The sequence below is a fragment of the Ostrea edulis genome, chromosome 4 (genome assembly GCF_947568905.1).
Source record: "Ostrea edulis chromosome 4, xbOstEdul1.1, whole genome shotgun sequence".
Taxonomy (NCBI): domain Eukaryota; kingdom Metazoa; phylum Mollusca; class Bivalvia; order Ostreida; family Ostreidae; genus Ostrea; species Ostrea edulis.
The window spans coordinates 93,409,297-93,436,402 of NC_079167.1; the positions used below are offsets into that span (position 1 = coordinate 93,409,297).

Here is a 27,106-nt window from a genome sequence, read left to right on the forward strand (position 1 = left end):
GGTGTTTCGACAGCGACATTGGAGTGGATCCAGGAATTGCAGTTGTGGGGGGGGGGGGGGGGGGGGGGTGTTGCAACTTTATGAGGCAGGGGGTCTAAGGCCTCGAGACTCCCAGTGGGTCAATGACAAAGCCCACAGAAGCTCCTGGACTTTACAGATTTTATAGGGCTTGAAATATGTCCCCTATTTAATCATTTTTACTATTTTCTGTCAGTTTTGATAGAGTGAAATCAATAAAATGACGCAAATTTGAAGAGTTTTTGGAAAAAATGTAGTTCTCCCAATAAAAGTAATTCAATAAATCAAAAGATTGTGTCATTTATTGCTCTGAGATTGGAAAAAATTAATGCTTCTTTTATCGTTTACATTTTTCCAAACAAGAGACCACCACTCATCTTAAATTTTAAGAATTTTAGGGGGGGGGGGGAGGGGGCGGGGGCGGCTGCGCCCCCTTAAATCCGCTACTGGACATGACTTTGATGGATTTAAATCTCCTGAAGCAATCCATACACAACGAACCTTCTAGTACTGTGAATGATTTTTATTTGAATTGTAAGTACATCTTAAAAATACATACAGTAATTCAATAACTGAAAAACAAACATCGCAATTCTGTGTGATTAGAATTAGAAAAGGGTAAACAACAACCGAAATGAGTCATAACAATAAAACAGCCCGCATACATGTGTTGTCTATTTCCCAGTGATAATATGCGATATACACATGTGTTGTCTATTTCACAGTGATAATAAGTGACACACATGTGTTGTCTATTTCACAGTGATATGTGACATACACATGTGTTGTCTATTTCACAGTGATAATATGTGACATACATATGTGTTGTCTACTTCACAGCGATACATGTAATATGCGACATTCACTTTCAGTGCTTATTTTTTAATATCTCAATTTTCAAACTCAATTTGTTTTTTCTCATTGAGTTAAGGGAAGATTACCCCTGAGTTACACAGCAAGAAATACATGTACTCTTAGATTACGATAACACTTATAATACTCACTTCCTTCCCCAAATGCTAAAATTACTGCAGGTACAGAGGGTAGGGAGGGGGTGTAGCAAAAAGCAGAGACAAACACTTAAACATGGTACACTGTAACACTTAAAAAGTATAAAAATATAAGACAAAATAAAAATGGTATCACAGTCATATCATGAATACATGAACAGGGTTATCTCCTCTTGGAGATAGATTATCATTAAGGAAAAACAAAACTTCATACAATTGTACAGTTCAGACCAATTAGCCTTCATAAAATACCATCTGCAATTTCTTTGATGTAAAACATACAAATTTTACTAAAGTAGCATTACAAATGCTGAAGATGTGTTTGTGAAACACTGGTGCCCCCGGATTACAACAAAGTGCAACATGGTCAAAGTTAAGGTCACATGGTCAAAGAGTTTTGCCACAAGAAATACACATCATTTAATATTTATTGTCTTTTAAAATGAAATTAAGGCGATTTTGATTGGCTTAAAAATTCGCTTGATTTCTGCATCAAAGAAAACCTACGACTTGCATTCCATCGTTCCCTCGGCACAACCAGTGTTCAACGTCTCCTCCAACACAATGCAGCATACATAGAGTCACTGCCTGTCTTCTTCCTTCATATCTAATTAATCTTTTAACCATCGCACTTTTAATTTGGCGTCCAATCCATTTAATTCTGCTCAGTAATTTTACCTGACCTGAATGCACATTGGAGTGGTTTTCATTGCTACGTACATGTATTCCTATGTGCCTTTTGATGAGAGAAACTATTTGTTTAACTATTTAAAAACATAATTAAATGATAAGAAATGAATCTTATAATTCTTAACTTGATGGCGGTATCAAAGGGAAAACTGGACAGAAAACGTTTTCATCAATGCACACGCATTGATGAAGTTTTCTGTCCAATTTTCCTTATCATACCGCCATCCAGAAAAGAATTATAAAATTCATTTCTTAACACCAAATATAAAAGCTCTTATGGTTTAAAAAATATGATGAAGGTTAAAGTTTTTTACCACAGACAAACAAGCCAAAAACTATATGCCCCCAAATCTTTGATTCTGGGAACATAAAAACCTATTCTTCTGTTAAATAATGCATGCAAAATTTTCTCAAAACAGATTTACAATTATCTTGAGGTAAAACAGATAGATTCCCATCTCCTTCTTAGTAGTGCATCGGAATTCCTCCATTAAATTGATAAAACATATCAAACATAAAAATCCTTAGATCATGATGGCAAAGGATCAGAACTATTTAAAAATTGTTATCAAATTGAATCTGAACTCCTAAAATATTGGCACTCTGTAACTCTCACAAAAACAAGATTAGCATTTTATGTCAAACCATAGGCCACAGTTAACAAAAAGCTGATGTTGGCCTTTATTCATTTCATTTAAATCCACCATTTTGCCTAAAGAATGCAAGAAAAACAATTATGGTAATTAACGGCTTGTTTTTGCTGTACATTACATATGAAAGGAATGCGAAAGTAATTTCATTATATTCAAAATTATATCTCTTTGAAAAAATAACAAATAAATATGTAACTAGATTCATGCTAACTTATTGAACTCCACGGCATTATTACCACTTTGTCAATAGATAAAACCTCAACTCTGGCTAGTGGGTTAACCCTCCTTTAGCTTGATTGGTAGAGCACTGGGCTGCCACGCCAGAGGCTCCAGGTTTGATCCTTGGCAAAGTCATCTAGTTGATTTTGTTACGTTATCCATTATTTTTCAGTAAGTAGTAGCAAGAAAATGATAGATATTCAATTAACACTTTCTAATTATATATGCAAATATTTATATTAATTTAATACTTCCTTGAATTGGTAGAGATATAGGCTTGTTTCTATAATACAAATAAAAAGACAGCTGCCCTTTTCTCCTATAAATGAATTTTATATGCGAAATAATTTCTTTTAGTTTGTAACAGTAAATTTGACATAAGATAATCATATTGTATGTCTTCTTCCTGTACGTAATTATACATTTGAGTCTCATTATTAGAAATAAAGGAACACCTGCTGAATATGTCTTGAATCGGCGCCAGACAACTTGTCAAAGGGAACAATTCACCAAAAGTCAAACCATCGAAAGTCAAACTTACTGACACGAAAAGTCAAAGCCAGGCCTCTCCACGACATCACTTGTATCAATGGAATGTTGCCATTTCTGTTTTAGCTAAGTAAGCTAACATTAAAATAGAAGGATCTCCATTACTCCATCGAGTGCTGGAATCTGTATGAATGTGTTTTAGCCAATGATCCCCCATACACACAATTGTTTTAGAAGGCTGACATAAAAGCTTCTCCATTGTCGGTGCATCAATGTACTTTCAAATTTATATCTTCTCTCAAAGGAGAATAATCCAGACCTGGATTTCTCAATCGAAACTCAAGTGGAAAATGGGACTAAAGTCTGAGATTTTGCTCACATTTTGACTGCTCAAATAAAAGAAAACTCAAACTTAGGTTTGAGATTTTTTCAAGAAACCCAAGCCAGAAATGCAAGTTTCCTTGCATGGTGAAGAGACTGATCTTGCCGACAAGCAGGAAATGACAAGAAACCAATTGAAAAATTATACTATTAATTGATAGTATTTTCACTTTCTTCAAGGGTAGAAAATGGAATCTATCTAAATTACATTGAGGGCTTGGCACATATCACTGAAACATTGAATATTGTGTTACTAAAAACATTTTAGAAATTCTTATTTCTGTTTCTTTTTTACCATCTTATTTCAATTAGTAGTCCTATCTATGAGTTGTCCATTCTTTGACTTGTAATAACAATGAGTAGTCTCATCTATGAGATGTCCATTCTTTGATTTGTCCTAACAATGAGTTGTCCTGTCTATGAGATGTCCATTCTTTAACTTCTCATATCTACAAATTTTTTCCCAACGAGTTGTTGATCATTTAGGGAATAACTTCACCCATTTATATAATCGAATTTTTCATGTGATAAATATACTTCTTATTGTGTTTTTACGACTTATTTCATACAAGAATGCCAAGTATTAATGATGTCACAATGCTTTCCATAACAAATTATGTTCCTGAAAATTTTATTATAAAAAAATAAATTGTGCTGCTCAACCATTCAAAATGATTGTTACCAACAAAACTACAATTGTCACCTGTGTACAATACAAGCCTAGGGTGTTCTTCATGTTCCATTTTTTTTCAACATAATATCAAAGTTAAGAAGAGTTTGCTGGGTTCTGAGTACTGTGTGTTTACTTGTACTAGTGGGACTCACAATTTGGCACTATCATATGTTCATATGTACACTAGTTCATGGTTACTGCCAGAATATCAATACTTAATATAGACAAAAGTAGTGGTACTAACACATGATTGCATCACATGTCCCTAATCTCTAATCAGCACTGAATTTTGAATACAATAAAATTAATACACATATAAAACTTGGGATATCAGAAGCATTCAAAACATCAAATCAACACTTTCTGCACAAAATTCTGAAAACAATTTATGTCTTTCTGACTAAATCTCACAGACCAAGTCTTCTGTCCTGAAATTATTGCCATTCTAAATTAAAAAAACCTCTCCGAGTGGGAATCTACGTACAGACAAATGGACAAAAGGACACACAAATACATACATATTAAGAAACACCTCTAAGAAAATGGTTCAGGGAAAATACTGATACACAGATTTAAAAAAGTCAATGCCTACTGTACAGTTTAAATTCACATTTTAGGAATGAAATCTGTTTTCATTCTCGATTAAAATTTTTATACTACCGGTATGTAAAAACTATAATGCTATTTTCACTACAAATGTTTGAATTTAACCTTTTCATAAAAAAGCAAAAGATAAAACTGAAGTGGAAAAACTGCTGTAAACAGTAGAAAGTTTCCTTTGCTCCACTTCAAACTGATTGCATGATTGTATTTATCCAAATGCCCCAGAATTCACAGCCTAACTTACAGTCTAACCCAAGCAATAAAAATTTCAGTCAAGTCTGATTTCCTCCCTATTGTGAGCACTGAAAACAATGCCTGTTTCTACGTTAATCAGCGGAGCACACGATGGGACCGACTAGCAGCTGTGAAATGTTCCAGTGCGGGTCTCTCTCACCTAAGTATTAATAATATTCTGCTTGATGTCATGTTTTAGCTTCAGAATGGCATCCTCCACCCTCTCTTGTCTTGAGGGTTGGTCGCTCGACACTGTTTTGAAGGGCTGAAGGCAAAAGAGCTGGAAAACACAAATAGACGATTTTACTGTTTGTTCCACAACGTGACCCCTCCCCCACCAAACAAAACCCAATTTAAAAAAAAAACTTAAAATTTTCAGTATCTAAGAGACTGTCCCATACTATTACAATTTTTAAAACAAAAAATTCCTCTGGTAAAATATTTCCGGTTATTGTGAATTAAACAGTTTGTAAACTAGGCTTCAGGTCTTTTGCATGCTTATAAATTTTGTTTTCAGTAAAAAATAATTCTGATCAATTACATAGTAAGTTAATATAATTATCGTCTTCTGTTCAATATTATTTCTTTATATAGATACAATATTCTAAATGCCGTATCTAGGATGAGGTGACAGTGCATGATATTCCCCATTCAAATGGAATAAAATACACTTAGTAAAGCAAATGATGACTACTGCACAATTAAGATGTCCCGGAGCATGGCAAATCACTACTGCAGCAAGGTAGCTAGCATACAACCTCGAGAAAAAACAATTTTGAACTTCACAATATGAAGACCTTATCTGTTAAAGCTCAAGATTAAAAATTTGAACTTGAAGCATGGCTTTGACCTTCATTTGACATGAGGTTTTCATCTTGACGGGCACAAAGCTCCAAAGTACTGATCAATGTTATGGTTTTGAACAAACATCTAAGGAAATATCAAAATACGTACTGTACACAGCCTAAAGTTGGTTCCTAGTTATTTGAACATTTTATGAATCAAATCCCTTTTCACTCTATTTTAAAAGGCTTTTAAAGCACAATTTTTTTTATTTTCATATCATGTAAAGGCTATAAAAAGACCTGTTTTTATAATAAAGTTTTGATTTCACCCAATATTTATCCCCAAGCAAAAATTAAACTGTGCACAGTGAAAATAAGGCTGTATACAGTATTTCGGATGAAACTACTACAAATAAAATACCACTGCTCTCTTGTGAAATCCTGACTAACACTATAAATGCACTTATACTGACAATGGGAAGAGTCTGGTCCTTGGTTTCATTACTGTAGACTCGGGTTTACACACAAAGGCTGGTCAACAATTTTACACATATAGTTAGCATTCCAAAGTACTTCAACACTGCAACTTCATGCAGCATGCAACGCAGGTCTCCTCAAGTTATATTGCTTTTCAAAATATGCAACGCAATTCTTCTTAAATTGTATTGCTTAACAATTAGGAAGCTTTGAATATATTGTTTGATATTACTATAATGAACACTACATCAGTTTACCTACACTCACATGGCATGTAAAAACATGAATTTAGGTTATGTTATAATATAATATCAATCCTTAATTACTTTTATTTCATGTATGTACATCTTTATCAAATACTTTCTATCTATGTGATGCAAAGAAGCAAAGGTTTCCTACATATATCACTTGTCAAATTAATCTTTAAAAAATTCAAATTCCAACCAATTATATCAAATAACTGAAGTGAAATTGACATGTCTCAGCATTCCGTGCTAGTCTACTGTCTAACTGGTGGGGAATATAAGCTACAGCATCCCAGGTATAGGGAGAGTTAGCTAATTAACCTCTAATGCCAGCAATAGTGGTGGAGTGGATCTAGGGTGAAGTGTTGTATCACACTACAAAACACACTACAGGCTTTAAACACCGCCCATAAAAACGTCTGCCACTGTGTGGTTGTCATTTATCAAGTGAACATTACACGTTTTCCGTTATTTCTCAAAGCAAGACAGTGATGAATTTGATAAAAATTGCCTGATTTTCTCTTCTCCTTTTTCGTAAGTTTCGGTGCTTTTCCTCTCTCTATGAAAAAGAATCAGTCAACGGTGTGGAGGAAATTCAGAACAATGAGCAACATTATAATTTTCTGTCCACGTTGAACCTATCTAGTATAACGACAAGCTGATGTTATAGACAACATTGACAGTAGAACAACAGTGGCAAAAGTTCAGTGTTCAGGACATGTTAAAACACGAGGGTGGTCTTACTTTTGTCTTTTTGGGAAGAATTTGAACTTTGTGACAGATTGCAGGGAGCCAGACAAAAAACCTGATGGTGGAAGGGAAGAAAAATCAGCATCTCATCATGGTCTCCAAAACCTCACCAAACCCAAACAGAGTGTTATCAAATCAAAACAAGTACAAGTTTTTATTTAATATTAATAAAATTAGCACATTCAACAGTTATTGGAAACTGGGAAACTGAAGATGGCACATTTGTTTTAAATTTAGTTCACTTATGTGTAAACAATTTTTCAAAACATTTTTCCTAATCCCTACCCTGGGGCAAATTTTGCATAAAGATTTTTTTTGGTTGACTGTATGTTCTCTTTGGCTTTACCTGATCTGTAGCAAGAAGCTTGAAGTCTTCTGGGGGGTTGGTTATCACATAGCGCTTTGATGAAGGACTCGTGGAGGATTCGTTAGTGTCTCTGAAGCGATACAGACCAATGCACAATATGCCCAGGTTCTTCAGGGCATACAGAAACAGACTGCTGTAACAACCATCCTCCTGATAAAAAAAATCACAAATCATTGCAAGTTAATTCCATATATTTACATTTCTAACTGTTTTCTGTGTAATAACCCTTTGACACTGCAATGTGTTTATTTCCACATATGTACAACTGTTAAGTCAATTTCTCACTATCATGCAAATGAATGGCATTAGTGGGCAGGGACTACGGAAATGAATGGTATTAGTGGGCAGGGAGTGCAGAAATGAATGGCATTAGTGGGCAGGGAGTACAGAAATGAATGGCATTAGTGGGCAGGGACTACGGAAATGAATGGCATTAGTGGGAAGGGACTACGGAAATGAATGGTATTAGTGGGCAGGGACTACGGAAATGAATGGCATTAGTGGGAAGGGACTACGGAAATGAATGGCATTAGTGGGCAGGGACTACGGAAATGAATGGCATTAGTGTGAAGGGAGTGCAGAAATGAATGGCATTAGTGGGCAGGGACTACGGAAATGAATGGCATTAGTGGGTGGGGAGTACGGAAATGAATGGCATTAGTGGGCAGGGACTATGGAAATTGGCATAGAATGCCATGTGTCTGAATTTTTCAATTTCTATTACACAATACTTTTGATACATGTATGTCAATTGCATATTTTTAATTTTTCTTCATTTTTATTTCAAATATAGATCTTAAAGGAATCATTGTCTAGTATATTGGGTGTGTAAAATGACTATAATTACAATAGATTGATTACAATTTTACGCCATTTTGGCAATATTTTGGCCATTTTACGGCTGTTTACTAATTGAAATATGTGTTTGGGTGCAAGTGTTTGACTTTCCCTGACGGCCCCCAGTGAGCCTACTCTTTTTCAAACATCAGGGAAACGATCTTTTGCGTGCCAAGGGGGTTGTGATCCATGACACGGGACACACTTTAACGTCCCATCCGACAGACATTCATTACAAGCATAATACTCTATTCATAACGGTTCACTTCACATACCCAACAAACTTAGACAGAAGATTATTTCTATCATACACAAAGTTTAATCAATCAATAGCTATGACATCACATAGTTATTTTTAATTTAACTTACACCAAACTGTGCCAGTGGGCCCTCAAAAAGTGAGATCTGGGCTACACGGCACCGATCTCTGTTGGCCAGGACACTGGGGGTACAATATCCGCCTCTCATCCCCGCCCCCTCAGCCAGGATCTGTTCTAGCTCAGGGGTAGCTCCTCCAGTGATCAGCGTTCGTATCAGAGTTAAGGCATTGTCATTAAAGTAACTCTACAAATCAATATCAGATATTTATCAGTCAGTCTACAAGTATCAGAGTTTGATCAATACCAGTCTAAAAATATCAGATTTCTCACAGCAACTCTAAAAATATCAGAGATTTCTCACATTAATTCTAAAAATACCAGAGATTTCTTACAGAAACTCTAAATATATCAGAACTTCATTAATGGATGAGAACATTCAAGGAAACATTGATGGCATAAAGATATTTCAACAGTCTTAGACTACATATATATGTCTGCCTCTTGAACACATTAGCCACAATTAGAATTTATTCACATAACAATGGTAGGTTGATTTCATCTATAGACAATATTTTCAAAGGGATCTAAGATCCTCTTTCACATTCCATTTTAGGCATTTTCTGTCTTTTAATTATCACAACAACAATTCAATACATGTAGCATAATATTATCTTTTACTAATTTCATCATTACTTTAAAAAAAAAACCCAGATACTTAAAATAATTGAAATTTGTTCTCGTTCCAATGTATTATGTTCAAACAGAGTATGTCTCTACAAAGATGCTAAACATTTTTTATATATGCAAAGCTTTTATGGATCATTAAAATATTGTAATGCAACTACATATGTACAGAAATAATTCAGGGATTGGACACCTACAGAAATAATTCAACAATTGCACTACTTCTTTAGAAGTTAATTTTTCGAAAGTGGTGGGTCGTGAAACAAATAAATGACATGTAATGGCCTGACTTACTGTGCTCATCAGCGAGTCCAGCACACTGACAGCAAAAGCCGTCCCACAGGCAAACGGTTGTGTCATGTATAACTCTGTATCAGGGTCGTCCTCATCATCCTGGTCCAAAAACTGCACATTCGAGTCATTCGCTGCGAGAGAAAACTCGTGTTTCATTCATATATCTCTTATAATATGTATCACTACTGAATCTAGAGTGGTCTTGAAACACATATCACTGCAAGTATTGTGAAAGTGTTACTCCATACAGACGGACAGACAGACACTAGTTAAGTGGTCCATGTGTCTACCATGCTCTGCAAATGACACAAGTGCATGCTCAGACAGGCTGCAACTTTTTTTCCTTTAAGTTCCTTTGATGGATAATACTTTAAAGATGACCTGAAGTAATTAATCAGCTCCCAAGCTATATACAGTGTTACCTCGGTAAATCGATCGCCACCCCTTATATCGCTATCCCCGCATACCATCATCGAAATGTGTAGAATGGATTTCCATACACCCTAAATACCCCAATATTTACAAAATGTCAAATTGCCTTTATACATCCCCAATAACAATGCCAACAACCGGGGATCAGAAGCCCTAATTATACAGAATTGCTCTGTCCAGTGAATCGTAGCAAAACTAAATTAAGTGCATGTCATAAAAACATGTAAACCATAGGTAATTGTGATAATAACTTGAACATACTCATTTAAGAATTGTCTCTGAAATTGTCCAGTAATATTGCCTATACGCATGAACAACTGAGAAACGAAACTACTATCAGCTGCAAATTTCCGCCAATGTTCGATTGCACACAAACCAATTCTCAATACGATGAGGCTTGCTATTAACTGCTGTATATTTCATGTACCATGTGACATTTGTGTGTATTTATGTGTGACATCATATTTCTGTATTCCAGAAAAAAAGTTGCAATCATCACATGACAATGATTTATTAATTGATCAACCACATTTATTTTTTCAAATTAATGAACTAAAATGATCAAACTCTTTATAAACACCAAAATAGGCTGGGACAAAAGCTGGCAATATGCCAAGGTAACACTGTATAGTCAAGCTGTTGATTACCTCGTTCTGTGACTGTTGATTACCTCGTTCTGTGACTGTTGATTACCTCGTTCTGTGACTGTTGATTACCTCGTTCTGTGACTGTTCATTACCTAGTTCTGTGACTGATCATTACCTAGTTCTGTGACTGTTCATTACCTCGTTCTGTGACTATTCATTACCTCGTTCTGTGACTGTTCATTACCTCGTTCTGTGACTGATCATTACCTAGTTCTGTGATGAGTGGGACATTGGAGCCACACACAGACCCCCTCCTGGATCTTTTAGAAGTTCCTATGGGGGAAAATCCGGGAGGCAGAAATCCTGAAATACACACAGGAACAATGAAAACCGGCCGCACCTTTTAATGATTTTTTTTCACACATTGAATAAACATGAGTGGATATAATTCAATAGACAACTTGGTTATAGCGATGACTGTTTCCAAGACAAGTGAGCTCTAACAGGACCAAGACTTTAGATTTGAAACAGCTACTGCAGTGATGAGTATTAAGGATATGCCACACGTTCAGAGTTCATTATTTTGAAGAATCTGATTACAGTGTATAAAACCTTCATCAACTTAATTGACATGGGCAGATCATCCAATGAAACGAAACGCGAATCCTGATTTGATTATCAACTATCTATTGCCAAAAATCAAGTCTACAATCAATTCAAACAACTTAATGTATGTACAAATGCACGATATGATTTTCAACATGCAGTTTGAAAGTTAAGGTTTCTACGGTGGGAGTCAAGACGTGATGTCAGGACTCTGCATTTGTCCCTCCCTCCCACCCCTCCTTATCATGCATTAGTCCCTCCCTCCCACCCCTCCTTATCAATATCATATACATTTCATATCTGACTGTGAACAAAATTAAGGAGACCATTCTCCTGACCTGGAGCCGGCTGGGAGGAGGCATGTATCAGCCCCATACTGTCGTCGAACGTCATGGCCTTGATGTTGAGAGAACACAAAATGGCCTCCTTGTCTACCAGATGGGGGTCATCCAAGTTCTTATCTTTGGCAGACAAAATCACACACATATCACAGAGGTTCACATTCACAGCTCGCAGGTTAGCTCGGTTCAGAGGGGAGCCCTGAAATCGCACATTACAAAAGCTTCATAAGACAGCTAAATTCTTAGGATAATTCACAGGTCAAGTAATTTATCAACATTACTCATCACAGGTAAACGTGGAAATTAACAACAGCTGCATTCTTGGCATTAAAAAACTTTCATCATAACATACTAGTAGACATTATTTTTGCAAGGATTTTCAATCACATCAGCATCATTGGAAGAAGAGAGCCCCCCCCCCCCCCCCCCCCCCCTAGCATTTTTAATAACTATATGACATAAATCAGGAAATATTAAATTAATCTTTAAAATAAGTTTGACAACCCTCCTCCTTTCAAAAATTTAAGTCTTGAAATATTCTCAATTTCTGCTGCTTCATGATACCTATTGTCCACAAAACTTCTTGCAAATTGGTCAGCACTGCTGATCTTTAAAAAAAATGACATTTTGTGATTTCCAAATATACACCTCAGACAAGTGAATATATATATTGGCTGGACTCATTTCCCCCAGATTTAACAAGAGGTACTGTGAGCAATGCTCACTAAGAATACTCCCCACTTACCCCAATCTCCCAAAGGGTGTTCCATGCGATGAAAAAAGCCGTTGAAGAATTTAAATGGAAACCATATTGCTACTTTGATGTCCAGTGCACGTGACCTTTGACCTTTTGACCCCAAAATCCATAGGGAACATCTTCATCCCATGGGTAGTCCATATGTATGATATGGTGACTGTAGGTGGAAAGGATAACGCTTTAGAGCCCGGAAACCATATTGCTACTTCAATGTCCAGTGCGCTTGACCTTTGACCTTTTGACCCCAAAATCGATAGGGAACATCTTCATCCCATGGGTAGTCCATATATATGATATGGTGACGGTAGGTGGAAAGGATAATGCTTTAGAGCCCGGAAACCATTGCGTCTACAGACGGACGGACAGACAGACGGACAACCCGATTCCAGTATACCCCCCCCCCCCCCCCCACTTGTTGCGGGGGGTATAATTACGTACAGCCAGAATCGACCCATATTCCCCCGATTTAAATACGTACAGCCAGAACCGTCCCATATTCCCCAGATTTAAATACATACAGCCAGAACCGTCCCATATTCCCCCGATTTAAATACGTACAGCCAGAATGGTGATTTTGGGGAAGTTTTGCAGGGTTCTCCACTCCCGTTCCAGGTACTCTATGTTGCCCACTATCACTACATGTTTCAGCTCCTGGTAGTGGAAATTGCTGGCACGGAGCGGCATGACCAGATTCCTCAGACCAATCAGGGGGGAATTGGCGTCAGCAAACAGACACACCACCACATGGTTACAGAGAACTGTGGCCGAGGCCTTCTCTCTGTCCTGTAAAATTGAAGGAAACACATCGCCATTAATTACTTTCAGTCTTAATCAAGATGGTGTTTGTGAAACACTATCCATCCAAAGCTTGGCCATGTTTGATTCTCACAAATCTGACCTTCACTTTGATGTGATCTTATGATATTGATATCTATCAGTCACATGGCTATGACCATGAGCTTTCAGATTAATAAGAAATCTTCATTTTGGATCAATTAAGCTTTCAGTTTACCAAGAAATTAGGATTTTGGATACTTCATAGTTTAAGTTTATAGTTAAAGACCAAGTTTTCACTTTACACAATTTTGAAAGCTATTACAGACAAAGAGACAGACCAAAAACAATATGTGTCTGACCTTCAAACAATATGTGTCTGACTTTCAATCTAAGAAAAAAAGTAAAGCTAGATATAGATGTACATTTTAAAGCACAAAACTAGGTGTTTTTTTAAAATACCCCATTGATTGAAAGTTTTCTTGCTGACTAAATAACATTATGAAAATATATCAGACTGTTTTTCTTAATGTATCAAGCCTACATATTCTACAAATACTGAGACAGGATAATCTAATAATAATTATAAGATATATATTAGGAAGAAATTCTCAAGGCCACAGCATATGAAAACCATGCACAGCAAGTTCGAACAAGAGGAAGTTTCTGCATACTTCTGCATGTTCTTCAGTGATAAAACGTACGTGTTAGGGTGTGATTATTGAAAACAGGGTTCATACAGCTCTAACAAACATGACTCAGCATTTCTCAAGGACTTTCTAGGTTGCCCTGTATTGTATAACTAACACACACTCAAAATTTATGATTGCATAGTCTTGATGACTACACTTTGACTCGTGGATCTCAGGAAGGATGAGTTTAAGTGTGTGGGTGATCTGTTCTAAATCAATTCAAAGGGAGGAAATGCCTAGAGTACATGTACTTTCAAAAACCAACAAACTAATGCAGTTATATACACTTCAAGAAATGAATTTATATGACCAAATCTACTCTATGTATGACAAAATTATATGCACTTTTCTTAGGAAATTTTATATTTCTTCCAAATTCAACCACTTCCATGATCATCAACCTGAAATTGAGGCCTGTGTGAACCCTGCGAGATGTTTCAAGCAAATACATGATAAGTCCCTTATAGAAAGTCACAATAACCTAACATTCAAATGGCCTCTTTAATGCTGTCATTTCCATGAGAAGTTTGATTTAATTCAATTACTACTACTAGCATATTTCATCTGAAATATGAAATAAAATCAGGTTATATTTCAAGAACTGTAATCACACTCAAACAACCAAAGCTATGAGCACTATTCACTATACTTACTTTGGCCTTCCAACTTTTCATTTCATCATCACTTTTCTAAACATGAAATACTTTTTCAAGTTTGTAAATACATTTAGAAATCTTTACTGTAGAAGAGAATGGTTCTCTCCTGTTAATCAATTTCACCATTAGAGTTTTAACTGAAAACTTGAGAGAAAGCTTTGATGAATTCAAATTAATTTTTTCTTGTGAAAATCTGGTAGTTTTTTTTTTTTAAAAACAAAGGCTTTAGATTTTCCTTTAAATATTAGATAGATAATGTAGGTTTTATCATTGTACTGAAATCTATGAGAATTCAGTGCCCACACAGTGAGTTACTTACAGTGTCTCTTTCCCCTATGTTTTCAACATCGATATGCTACAGACGAAATACAACATTTTCTTCTGAATCTTCAAAGTAGTAATTTTCTTATTTGACATACATTTTTACACTGATATACATATAAATCCTGCAGGACAATCAATTGTATGTACATGCAGTGTATTAATATTATAGGGTTATTGAACTTATATTCATTTGGTGAATATTGGCACAAGTTGGCTGTGAAAATGCACGAGCTTGCGAGTGCATTTTGACAGCCAACGAGTGCCAATATTCACCTATATAAGTTCAACAACCCTTTTATTATATAGCTAAAGTATTTAGTTGTTAAATTATATCCCTTTTCACTCAAACTACTCCAAAATAGACGAGAATTCATCAATTGGCATATAAGGTGAAGGTGTGCAATAACAGCATGCATTTCTTAACTGTTCAATATTTAACCCGTAAATGCATGAAGCAAACTGATTTTGTAAATGGGGACATCATAATTTATGTACAGTAAAACATTTTGCTTAAGTAAATATCAAATACTGGCTCTGTCAAGATTCGGAGGACTGTCGTCTGCCATTTTGGCTTGTTTACATCGTTATGGTAACATCAATATTGAACGCTCATACTCAGAATGTTTCGGGCGCATACAATTTACGCAATGCAAAGTTAGCGTTCAATAAATTCTCAGGATGTTGAACGCTAACATTCTCTAGATTTTACGCAGATTTTATAATATACTATTTATTAGCTATATAATAAATTATGTTATTGCATGTTTGAACAGAAAACTAACAGTCATTAAAAGTCCATTGTAAGTCCAATCAACAATAAGTGCTAATGTGACCTGACCTTTGATATCATAATCATAAAATCTGCATGACTGCCTGCCTTTGTCACAGATTCAAAATTTCCACGTTGAAAATTGAATACTCGAGAGTTCTTACGTCAAAAAAAAATCTCTTTTAATCTCCTGTCCTCAAAATCAATATGTGTCTTCCCTTGACCATATCATCCACTCACTAGCTGAGTTATGCAAATATCAAATAAATGAAAAGGTGTATACGGTATTTGCATGTATATGATATGGATGTTATCCAAAAACCCTTTCCAATAAATCATGAATGATAAATTGTGACCTTGACATTCATTCTTTTCCCTTTAACCATTTTTAGAAGTTGTCTTTCAACACAAAATTGTCCAAACGGGAATAATATCTCTTGCTGGTCTCATCCAAAGTCACTTTCCGCATTACATTGTTATGGACCAGACTATGATTCTAATTGAACCCGACCTTGGCCAAATGACCTTGAGCAAAGATCTTGATATACCACCTGGCAACAAGCAAACTTAGAACTCATGTTTCTCCACTACAAATTAATGACAAGGGCAACAAATTCAGAATTAATGGGTTACAATGACCTTGACTAAACGACATTGGCTCAGAGTCGTAAGATCTGCAGGCCATAAACGATCCTTGTGCCACAAGCTTCTAATGTCCATCCATCACAATAATATGGGATGATAATGGTGATTCTAATACAGTATACCCACAAACTTCATTTGTGGAGGTAAAATCACAGAAGATTAATCATCTAAAGCTCGGTAAAGGTCAAATTGCAAAGAAAAGTGAAAAGTTGATGCTTGCATGGACACCCTTCACTATTAGCCAAGTTTTACTTTATTGCAACTATTAAAGCTTAATTAAGTCTGCAGGTCAAAATTTAAACTACAGGAGATACTTCATGAAGAAAAGTGTTGATGGACAGCCAAATAGACTCGGTGTTCACCTGCCACAATAAGGCTTTTGCATCTGCAATGCCCTTATAAATGTCCTTATAATGTCAATCCTCTGTATTTGAAACATTAAACCACTCACACAACTAAATGTTAATTTATCAGAATATGCACATTCAAATTGCTGCTGATTCAATAATTAATAAAGCAAAGTCAAGAACTAGAACTGTAGTGTATTATTGCGCAACACAAACCATTCTGGCATCAATAAGTGGCCTTGCGGGACACCAATGGAACATTCCTGTTGAGTCAAATTTCCTAGGTTCATCTCCAGGGGCCACACTATGGTCCAGAGACACAGGATCTTGTAGCGGAGGGAGGGCTGCAGCGCTAGGGGTAGTTGGCCTGTAAATAGTACGAGAAAATATCAGGACACGTACTCTGAAATCTGACTATCTGTAATACTGGAAGTGTAACCTGCAAGTAGAGTGTGGTCTTCTAAAACCATACAATGTTCTGTCATTCAAAATACTTATATTGTACTTATACAGGAGATAATAGTGAATATTTGGAAAGTGAAATACTTTGTGACTTGTAAATTGTACAATACAACTCACAAACAATTTACACCATATTTTCATTTCATTTTAAAAAAAAAAAAAAATTATTTCCAGTATGAAGTTCATGAAAAAAATAATGAACTTCCAAAAATGAAAGTGCAAATCTTTGTACTAACTGTAAATAAAGAATAAAATAAATTGGCTTAATTAAGTTAATTAAAAACAGGTCATGCTTCAGTTAGAATTGTCTACTACTGGTGAGTTAGTTACATCTCATTTACATGCATCACTGCACAACATAGACAATCATTCATGTCACATGGACCTACACTGAAGTGAATGTGCTCTCAGGAATTCAGACGCTTTACTACACACCTGTACAGTGAACAAATTGTTACATTTTTGAAAATGTGTGCACAATCATGGAATACCATGGAGTAGCCTACAATATGCCCAAAGCCTCTTAAACACTGCAGATGAAAGTCTTGGCCTTATAACACTGCAGATTAAGGCCTTGTCCTTGTAACACTGCAGATTAAGGCCTTGTCCTTGTAACACTGCAGATTAAGGCCTTGTCCTTGTAACACTGCAGATCAAGGCCTTGTCCTTAAAACACTGCAGATACAGTACACGACACAAGTTTTATACACCCCACAGTGGAAAGACCACGGTGGAAAATCCACGGAGATACACTGTGTCCTCCGTGTTCCACGGTGTGTGTTATTTGCGAATAAGAGCTTTGTTCTGGCCACGGGCGCCTTGCGGGAGATTTGAAAATGTGCCGCAGGCCAAATAATCAAGATAAGGGTGGAATTTTAAGAAAAAGAAAAAATGTCAATAATTTCCCCCCTGATACTTATATTGTTTTTCAGCATATTGAACCGATTCCAACGATACCAAACACCACATATTATGTTATTAAGAAAACCTGGTTTTGAATTTTTTTTCTTTTAATCTTCTTTCTTCATTAAAATATTCTTAAATTCTATGTTTAAATAATGCGTACTTGCAGGCAATTCCTGTTTTGAATGCGAATTAGTATATTCAGCAAATGAAAAACATACATGTACAACATGTGATAGGGATATTTAATAATTACCGATGTGCTCTCTCTCTCTCTCTCTCTCTCTGACAAATGCGCCTGTTTAACATAATTACCTCCATCACATTGTGTTGATATGCATCTTGACAAATATAACTTGATCCAATATAGAAATTAGAGCATTATCGATGATTAACAAATTGGAATTAATTTATTACGTAATTAATAGAAGCAAAAATACAAACCATCGAATGATTTATTTTTAAAATCCCGAGTTAATTACATTTGACCGAGACTTATGTTCGATGTACTTTGATAGAGGTTTTCATTAAAAAAAAATGTTCATCGGGAGTGTCTGGATAATGCAATGATTTTTGTATAATAAGTATATACCATGCAAATTCCTAGGGTCTTGTCACAGTATAACTAAATTACGGTTAACTAGTTTGGGTTTTGACTTCTCATGAAAAGTGTGAAATATATTGGGTCGGCGCGATATCAGTTCTAGTCTAAAATCACGGGTATCTTGCGCCGACCCAATATATTTCACACTTTCCGCAAGAAGCTAAGCACTTCTGTTGATTTCAAATACACGGATACTGAGGCGAAAACCCCTTCGAATTTGCAAGGAATGTACAAGTTATACACAGGTCATTGTTATAGTCATACATCATAGTACCGCTAACCCGACAAACATTTTTTTTTATTTTGAATAAGTTATTGAATGACGAAGTATGACCAAACTGCAGATTGGACTTTATAGAGCCCCGTGCTAACATTACTTATATTTTTCAATGTATCAGAAGGGGTATGTTGCCGGTTAAGTTGTGTAAATTTCTTGATAAGCAATAAAATAACAACAAAAATGGTGCTTAAATTGTCCGATTACGAAAACCTTTCAAGTTTTCAAAGTACACCCTCTCCGATTCTACGTGCTTGTAATCAATATTTAAGGATGTAAATCCTCGGTGTCAAATGCAACTAGTTCATGAAAAAAAAAAAAAATAATATACATATAAACAGAAATGACTTAACGATTATTTGCTTTTATTCATATACGCTATCGATTATTAAAATCTTTAATTTAATCTTTAGATGCATTAGATAATGAGAGAGAGAGAGAAAAAGAGAGAGAGAGAGAGAGAGAGAGAGAGAGCATTGGTAATCATTGATTATAATATTCATGAATGTACGCAGATACGGAAAGTTTAATACGTTCAGTATAAATCTTGAAAGTACAATTTCTTTCTGATTAATTATCCATCCCCTTTCATTCTGATATTTTTTTTATTTCCCATTTTGTTTTCTTTCAATGTTAAATTTTTTGGCTGGTCCGGTTTAGGACTAATGAATGAGTCCCCCCCCCCCCCCCCCCCCCTTTCTAAAACGACGTTACGTGCTTAGCTGTCTATCTCCCTCTCAGTCAAAAATGAAATAAATACATGCTATATATACTGCAACATCATTGGATTTACTGGATAATTCTTCGATTGCACCTTCATAATACATGTTAATGCAAGCGGACTATCTAGGTTTTTTTTTCCCATCTTCGTTAGCCGAGATTATTCGTCCACGAAGGCACAGTTGACTCAAAACCCATTGCTAGCGGAGATTAGATGAATTTTACCCCCGTATTATGTTATAACTGACCAAAACCTAGTACGTTTGTTTTATTACTGTCATTCAGAAGACGCGCAAGTTATTGAGTTACTGAATAAACGAAAAAAAACGTCTGCATTTTTATTTCAATCGTTGTCAACTCTTTACTTTGTGATACTTCAAGACTACATGTACTCAATTCAATTTATTGGATCTCATCACCATTATGCAATGGTATACAAAAATATAAAGACAAAAAGCTGTTATATATACATTTAGTAAATAATACATGCGTGTAATAGTATTTATCAAGTTAGGAAAAAAAAAACTAAAAAAACTGTGTTATTATTAATGTGAAGTATGGGTATTCTAGGTAGGGGAGCACATTTTATTTTATTATTTTCTTAATGAAAGTACGGAGTTTTCTAAAGGTTTGTTTAAAAGTAAAGATATTTTTAATATTTATTTGTTTAGGTGATAAAAATTTGATTCTTTGCTCACATTGCTTCACAGTTGAGTACACAATGAAATTCATATCCAATGTAAACATGTACTTGTATATAGCTGACCTTAATCACATATTCCTAATTACAATGAAAAATGTACGTAAAAATAAACTATTGCTTATGGTACACATTTCTTTGAACTGCTGTTTATCAAATTGAAATTACTGGCATGTGATTGTCGTTGTTCATGACCCTTCTTTTATTTGGTGAAATTGTGCTGCATGCACGTGCCGTGAAACAATGTACCGACGAGAGGTAGGAATAACACAGGTGTTTATATACAGGATGTCGAGAATTTGGGCGTTTCATAAAAAGGTTTGAACGTCTGCTGGGAAGTCTACATACGGATATGTACCGAAAACACCAACGTATCATTAAACAACAATTACAAGAATTGAATGATTTATAGCTAATTTCTAAATAAGTAATGGGGTGGGGGCATGCATTTCGGGTGAATCATTTCGGAAATTATTTCTTTGTTTTATCACACGGAGGTACACGGTTGCATCGACGGAGGTACAGGTGACATCCACGGAGATGCGCGGTGGCATCCACGGAGATCCTCCGTGGACTTCAATGTCTAGCTCGCGCGGAGAAATAGGACTTCAAAGGTGCCGACAATTTTAAAGGTCCACCGTGTTTGGGGCAAATTTGTTCCACCGCGTTGCGTGGAACACGCATAAAACTCGTGTCGTGTACTGTATAGGCCTTGTCCTTGTAACACTGCAGATTAAGGCCTTGTCCTTGTAACACTGCAGATCAAGGCCTAGTCCTTATAACACTACAGCTAGAGATTAAGGCCTTGTCCTTGTAACACTGTAGATTAAGGCCTTGTCCTTGTAACACTGCAGATTAAGGCCTTGTCCTTGTAACACTGCAGATCAAGGCCCTGTCCTTAAAACACTGCAGATATAGGCCTTGTCCTTGTAACACTGCAGATTAGTCGGAGTATTTCAGCATATCCTGGAGTACTACCAGTACTCAAAATTAAAGCATGTGTGAAGGCTCAGCCCTTGATGATAACTAATTCTTCTTTGAACTATTAAATTCTACATATGACCTTCACCTAGCATACAGCCATGACCTTGACCAGACAGGAAGTTTATAATTCATAGTTAAAAAAATCTACCTTTCATTTGTCATATTTCTATAAAAAAATTAAAAAAAAAACAAAAAAAAACATATTGACTACAAAGAGTATGTCTGCCCCTAAGACCTTCCGTCTCCGAAATAATAAATTGTACCAATGGGGCTTGTACCATAGTTACAATAGTTAACATGCAGAACCACAGACACAGTGAAGGTGACAAATCTTACTGATTTTCTTTGGATTTAGACAACAAGTTCGCTATGGCCCTGTAGATTAATACAAACAAAGCACAGATAATTAACAAGCAATCAAATTCACCAACTGGAAGAGAAAATGGAATTAAGTGCAGACTCAAATCTCTGGATTCAAACACATTCCACTAGCACTTATATTTACTTTTATGATAATGAAACACGTAAAAGGTGCTATAAAATCGTACATTTAGTGAATACATATCATCTCTAAGTCATGTCAATTCCTTCATTCTGTAAAGTCAAACTTAATATTGACCAACAGCTTTAATTTTGCCGAACTAAAAATCCTATAAATATGATTTCTAGCATGCATCAGTACTTTTCTAATAGTCTAACATATATGATTATATAAAGCAGTCATTCAGTCCATTGACTATGTGCCAGCTAACTTTTATATCACAATGGAACCACATGTCTATACACATGATTTACAATCAAAATTCTTATTATTAACTTAAAACTTCAATTTACTTGAGAAAACAAAACTAAAAATAATTAAACCAAATAGCTAATAACGAGTTTCGAATCATCCACTTACAAAAGTGATTACGAGCCACTGCTTCAATGTATCGATGGCTTTACCACCACAGTGAACACTTCTCACAACAACCTTAATGGGAAGGTAACTGTAAGACTCTAATTACATGCTGCTTAATTAAAATCAATGATGCAATACTCCACAGACAACTACTTTGAGTCACAATGCATATGGAACGCCACGTTTGATGTTCACTTCATAATCAGATGCACGGTTAAGCCTCGTCAGTAAGTCATCACACATCATAATGAAGAATGCTAATTCTTTGCATGATTTTATTTTCGTAGCACTATATGGATGCTATTAATTTGCTAATGAAGCCAGTGAATTTATTAGTATTATGCCTGCAACGATCACAATACGTATTTCTTGTTCTAACAATCGGGAGACACATGCGAGAAACAAAAACCTAGATTACATTGCCAGGCGAGGGCCCTTTATAGACATGTGCTTGGACAGTTTCTCAGATTTGCCTAAAGAAAGTGATATCCTCTTTTCTCTAGAAAATAAAAACACAGAAGTGAAAAAAATTATATTGTCATTCTAAAGGTGTGCAACCTGCAAACACAAGCAATAACGGCAGATTCCTGATATTACATGAATATACTTCATTTGGGTTTGGCGTAATCACGTACAGTAAACAGCGTTTACTCTGAAGAAATCATTTTATGTATAGAGATCTGTGATAAGTCTGTCGTTTGAAAAAAGCAGATTTAAGTAAATATCAATTAATACTCTCAAAGAATAAGGCATGCACAGTCTGTGTACCCTGATATGTCACTGTGTAACAATATAAAAATTATAAGCAAATTCAATTACATTCAAGCTTCAGAGGCTCTCAACAGCCTGAATCACCAATTTCAACAGCCAATCAAAAGATAGCTCTCAAAATCCTATATCACTAATATTGCTCAAGTTACTTCAACAGCCAATCAAAAGCCATGGTGGCCATGGTGAGATATGGAATTGTCTGACTTAGACTGTTGGACCACTAAATATAAACATTTGCACCTAGTATGGTGATTGTCATTGCAGACATTCAAGAGAATTTGATTCTGTCTCAACCAATCAAAACCCAAGGCTGCCATTTTGAAATTCAAATTGTTCCAAAAGGTAATGACACTTCTGCATGACAGCTGGAGAACATTTGTAACAAGTATGGTGACTGAATATGCTGTAGTTCTGGAGAAGAATATTAAAATGAATTTTTTTTTTACAGATGTTATCAAGTGATAATTACTAAACTCACCTTTGGCCAGGTGAGTTGAAAACTGATAACATCAAATTCAAAAATTTACCATAAATCTTTTGACATGTTATCAATATGCTATTACGTCAAGATATTCTATACACTTTTAAAGATGTGTTTTTGATGAATTTATTTATGCCTACATCCTATTTATACAGAAAGGTAATGAGTAAGTGTATTCAGTATGTATAATTACCCAGCAGCCATTGGTACCGCAGCATTTCCTGCTGGCTTGTCCTTCATTCCCGAGGCCGGCCGTTCTTTCTTGTTCAATAACGGATTGGCAGCTATAAATATACAGGAAACAATTCAATACTAGCTTTAAACTGTAAATTCCTTACACACATAAAATCAATCATTTAAAAAGATTCAAAAGAGGTACTCCATTTTTACTTCAATATTGAAGACTTCCTAATGAGGACCTCAAGAAATAAACGAAGTGCAATATACATATATATTAATTAGAGCTACTTGTATTCTGATATAATTAATTCCATCTAAAAGCCCCGAGTTGTTAGTAGTAACATGAATACTACCTTCTATAAAGCATCTATCAGCAAGAACTGCTCTCATTCTAGCTCAGTAATGTAAACAAAAAATATAAATTCAAAATTCACAAATCAATTCACTGCACACAAGTGCAATCAAAATCTTTAGCATTATCAGATGAACTCCATCTTTGATATCGAGTGTTTGTGGTTCTTTTCCGATAGACCTCAATCTGCCATAAGCAGCACCATCAAACATTCATAAGACACCGTTAAATAATGATATTTTTACTGTCCAATTAGTAAAATGGGAAAAGGGTATAGGGTATTACTAAGTATATAGTTAACAGTGTTAAGTACCAGAGATAATGGAGAATTGGGAGGTGGGAGGGGGAGGGGAGTTTACTTATACATGTGTATATACATGTACTATGTATAATAATAAGTAACAGGTATTTTCGTATATTGGAAATTAATGTGGTTTAAATTGAGCCCTGAAGCATTTTAATTTCTGTGTTGTGAATTTTTAAGATTTCAAGCAATATAGAGCTGAAAAAAAAGAAGGATTTGAATAGTAATACAAGTACATGTATTAAAAGAATATTTCACTTTTCCTCTACAGTATGTTTAGCTATAGGAGGCAATACATAATGTTAAAATATTCAATGTAATCTAAATATGTACATTCGTCAGGTGAGAGAGTGACTGACTCCGAAGAAGCAGAACTGAAAAATGCACCATATACCAAAGTTAGTTTTTTACGCTACTTGTCCACCTGCCATCTCTGAGTTAATAAAGCTAAAAGAAATATCCGGTTTTGGTTTTAAACTCACAGTAACGGAACGAACCAACTTTTAGTTTCCAGGAGTGATTTACATTGTACTGCATAAACCTGCCAGCAGCTGATTAAAACATGCATTGAATTAGTAAACATATGGAGATTTGTACGTCTGTATAAATACATCAAATACATACTGTGTGATTACAAGGGAGTTTCTGCTTTAGGAAAATTAACTTTTATTTGTAGAATCAGATAAAAACATGAATAATCTGTTATCGGGATAGAGCATCTTAAGTTTTAAATGTCATCTGTAAAAAAAAAAATCTAGGCAACCCCTCTCATGCACGGCATGCTTTTGTAAGTTCAAAATTATAAGTCACTTGATTCAACTTCAATTAAAGCAAAATATTACTTACACTCCTCAACAAAAATTAATTTCAATGACATCATAAATCAAAAATGTACAAGATTTTAAGAAATGAATTTACTTTCTACCCCCAAAATTGAAAGAAATTTAATTTATTTTCAAAAAATAAGGCATTAAGTTTCATCTCTCTCATAAATGGATTGAAAGAAGAGTATAAACAAAACAACTGAACAGAATGGATGTCATCAAATAAACCAATCTGATGTATTAATGTAATAAAGGTCATCCTCTTTATAGTCAGCTTTTAACTATAGTCATGTGATCATATTTTCCAAATAAAAAAAATCAGAAGTTAACAAAAATAACTGATATGTTATATACTTCAGACTGTGTGCCAATGTTATACCAGGGCATGCAATACTGCATTGATATTACTTTCTGATTTCTCACCTAGTTTGTTCCCAAATCCTAAAAATTCAAACATGATCTTCAACGTTCTATATAAGGTATACAATTTGATTTGATATAGAAACATGCAAATGTCATGCTCACTGAGAAACACCTATATTCATCTGAATATATACATATATATCTACATGAATAATCACCCAACCATGGAACCCTGGATAATATTGTTGCATTCGCTAGCACATGTAATTAACACAGTACATGTATATGAATCTGGAAGAAATTGCCAAAAATCCTGCAAATATTTTTTAAGAATTTGCTGTAAATAACAATTCAAAAGCATAGTCTATATTGTGCACATTTTGGATTTTTTTCAATGTGCCACACATTCTTGACAAATTAACTTACATAAAATATTTTGTTTAAGAAATATCCCCACAATGCATCACCTTAATAAAACATACACAAAAAAAACCCAAATAAACATTTCCACAAGACAATACTTGTATGGATATAATACAGATAGAAAGAAAGATTAAATTATAATAAGATATTCACCTATTACGGCAGTCACTCCTTTCTTAAACTGGGCCACTAGCGGTGAAAGCAAAAACAGGTCAAACAGTTAGTTGACATGCATAAAACATTCAAGAAACACCATGCTATATTAAAGATCAAAATTCTGTATTCACAAAACACAACCAAAAAAACAAATCAACATCACCAAAACTGCATGAACTAGCCAAGTTGCAATGAATTCAGTGGGTTACAACTATATATTCTGGACATCACTAAATTACCTAGCCAAAATAAAAGCCTTAAGGGGTACCCCTCATGTAACGCGCAGCCAAAACTAGTGTATGTCCTAGCTGGGTGTCAGATGAATGCAAGGTCTTGTAATTTTTATCCAGAGACTTTTCACTTTATTCTAGTAATAATGACCTTGACTATGATCACTATGACCTTGAAAATCACGAGTTTAGCTTCTGGTAGATATACAGTGAGGGGGTTTATCTTATGGCCAAACTTTCGAAGCCTACATGTTTGTCATTCAGCAAAATAACGATCAATATTTACTTCATTGCAACTTGGCTTAATTGCAGCATGAATATCTATCATTTAAATCCAAAATTATCCTGACATTATCATATAAAATAGATATTTTATTTCTATATAGAAATTTTAAACATTTTTAAAATATTTAAAAAATAAAATCCAGTTTAAAATATTCCACTGAGATATGAAGTGCAGTGGTCACATGATCAAGTCCTGTGAAGCCCACATGGGCTTTTCAGTATATCTGATCACAGGCCTCACCACTTCATAGTCCAGTAGAGATTTTAGAATGGGTATTCATTACTTATATATGCATTTGAGATGAGCAGACCATTTTAGAATGTGACATGCTTCATCTATCGTACACCATGACAATAAGTAATGACCTAGAAACTTTCCACCACATTTCAATGACTGGTGTGCATGCTTCAAACTGGCATCTGTAACCTTTGACCCTCAAAACTTTTATTGAAAATTGCATTTATTTATTTGGGTATGTTTACAAAGGAATATCTCAAATGCATATATAGAGGCATAAACTTTTTTT

General features: G+C 35.1%; 1 protein-coding gene across 8 annotated transcripts in view; it reads right to left on the reverse strand.

Annotated features, from left to right (window-relative positions):
- Positions 1 to 526: 526 nt before the first annotated feature.
- LOC125668783 (calcium-activated potassium channel subunit alpha-1-like) overlaps positions 527 to 27,106 on the reverse strand; it is an 89,270-nt gene continuing 62,690 nt past the window's right edge. Inside the window, exons 17-34 of one of the 8 annotated variants that reach the window (XM_056164367.1) lie at positions 26,062 to 26,097; positions 25,546 to 25,563; positions 24,781 to 24,849; positions 23,656 to 23,746; positions 22,629 to 22,709; positions 21,646 to 21,684; positions 16,876 to 17,026; positions 14,894 to 14,929; positions 14,572 to 14,607; positions 13,011 to 13,235; positions 11,693 to 11,894; positions 11,016 to 11,111; positions 9,730 to 9,860; positions 8,801 to 8,995; positions 7,574 to 7,744; positions 7,222 to 7,282; positions 6,989 to 7,036; positions 527 to 5,250 (exon numbers count right to left, since the gene is read on the reverse strand). In XM_056164367.1, the coding sequence (XP_056020342.1) occupies positions 5,159 to 5,250; positions 6,989 to 7,036; positions 7,222 to 7,282; positions 7,574 to 7,744; positions 8,801 to 8,995; positions 9,730 to 9,860; positions 11,016 to 11,111; positions 11,693 to 11,894; positions 13,011 to 13,235; positions 14,572 to 14,607; positions 14,894 to 14,929; positions 16,876 to 17,026; positions 21,646 to 21,684; positions 22,629 to 22,709; positions 23,656 to 23,746; positions 24,781 to 24,849; positions 25,546 to 25,563; positions 26,062 to 26,097 (1,778 nt within the window). In that variant the 3' untranslated portion in view covers positions 527 to 5,158. The remainder of the gene's footprint in view (positions 5,251 to 6,988; positions 7,037 to 7,221; positions 7,283 to 7,573; positions 7,745 to 8,800; positions 8,996 to 9,729; positions 9,861 to 11,015; positions 11,112 to 11,692; positions 11,895 to 13,010; positions 13,236 to 14,571; positions 14,608 to 14,893; positions 14,930 to 16,875; positions 17,027 to 21,645; positions 21,685 to 22,628; positions 22,710 to 23,655; positions 23,747 to 24,780; positions 24,850 to 25,545; positions 25,564 to 26,061; positions 26,098 to 27,106) is intronic. The other 7 variants (XM_056164368.1, XM_056164369.1, XM_056164370.1 and 4 more) reach the window with 7 other exon arrangements.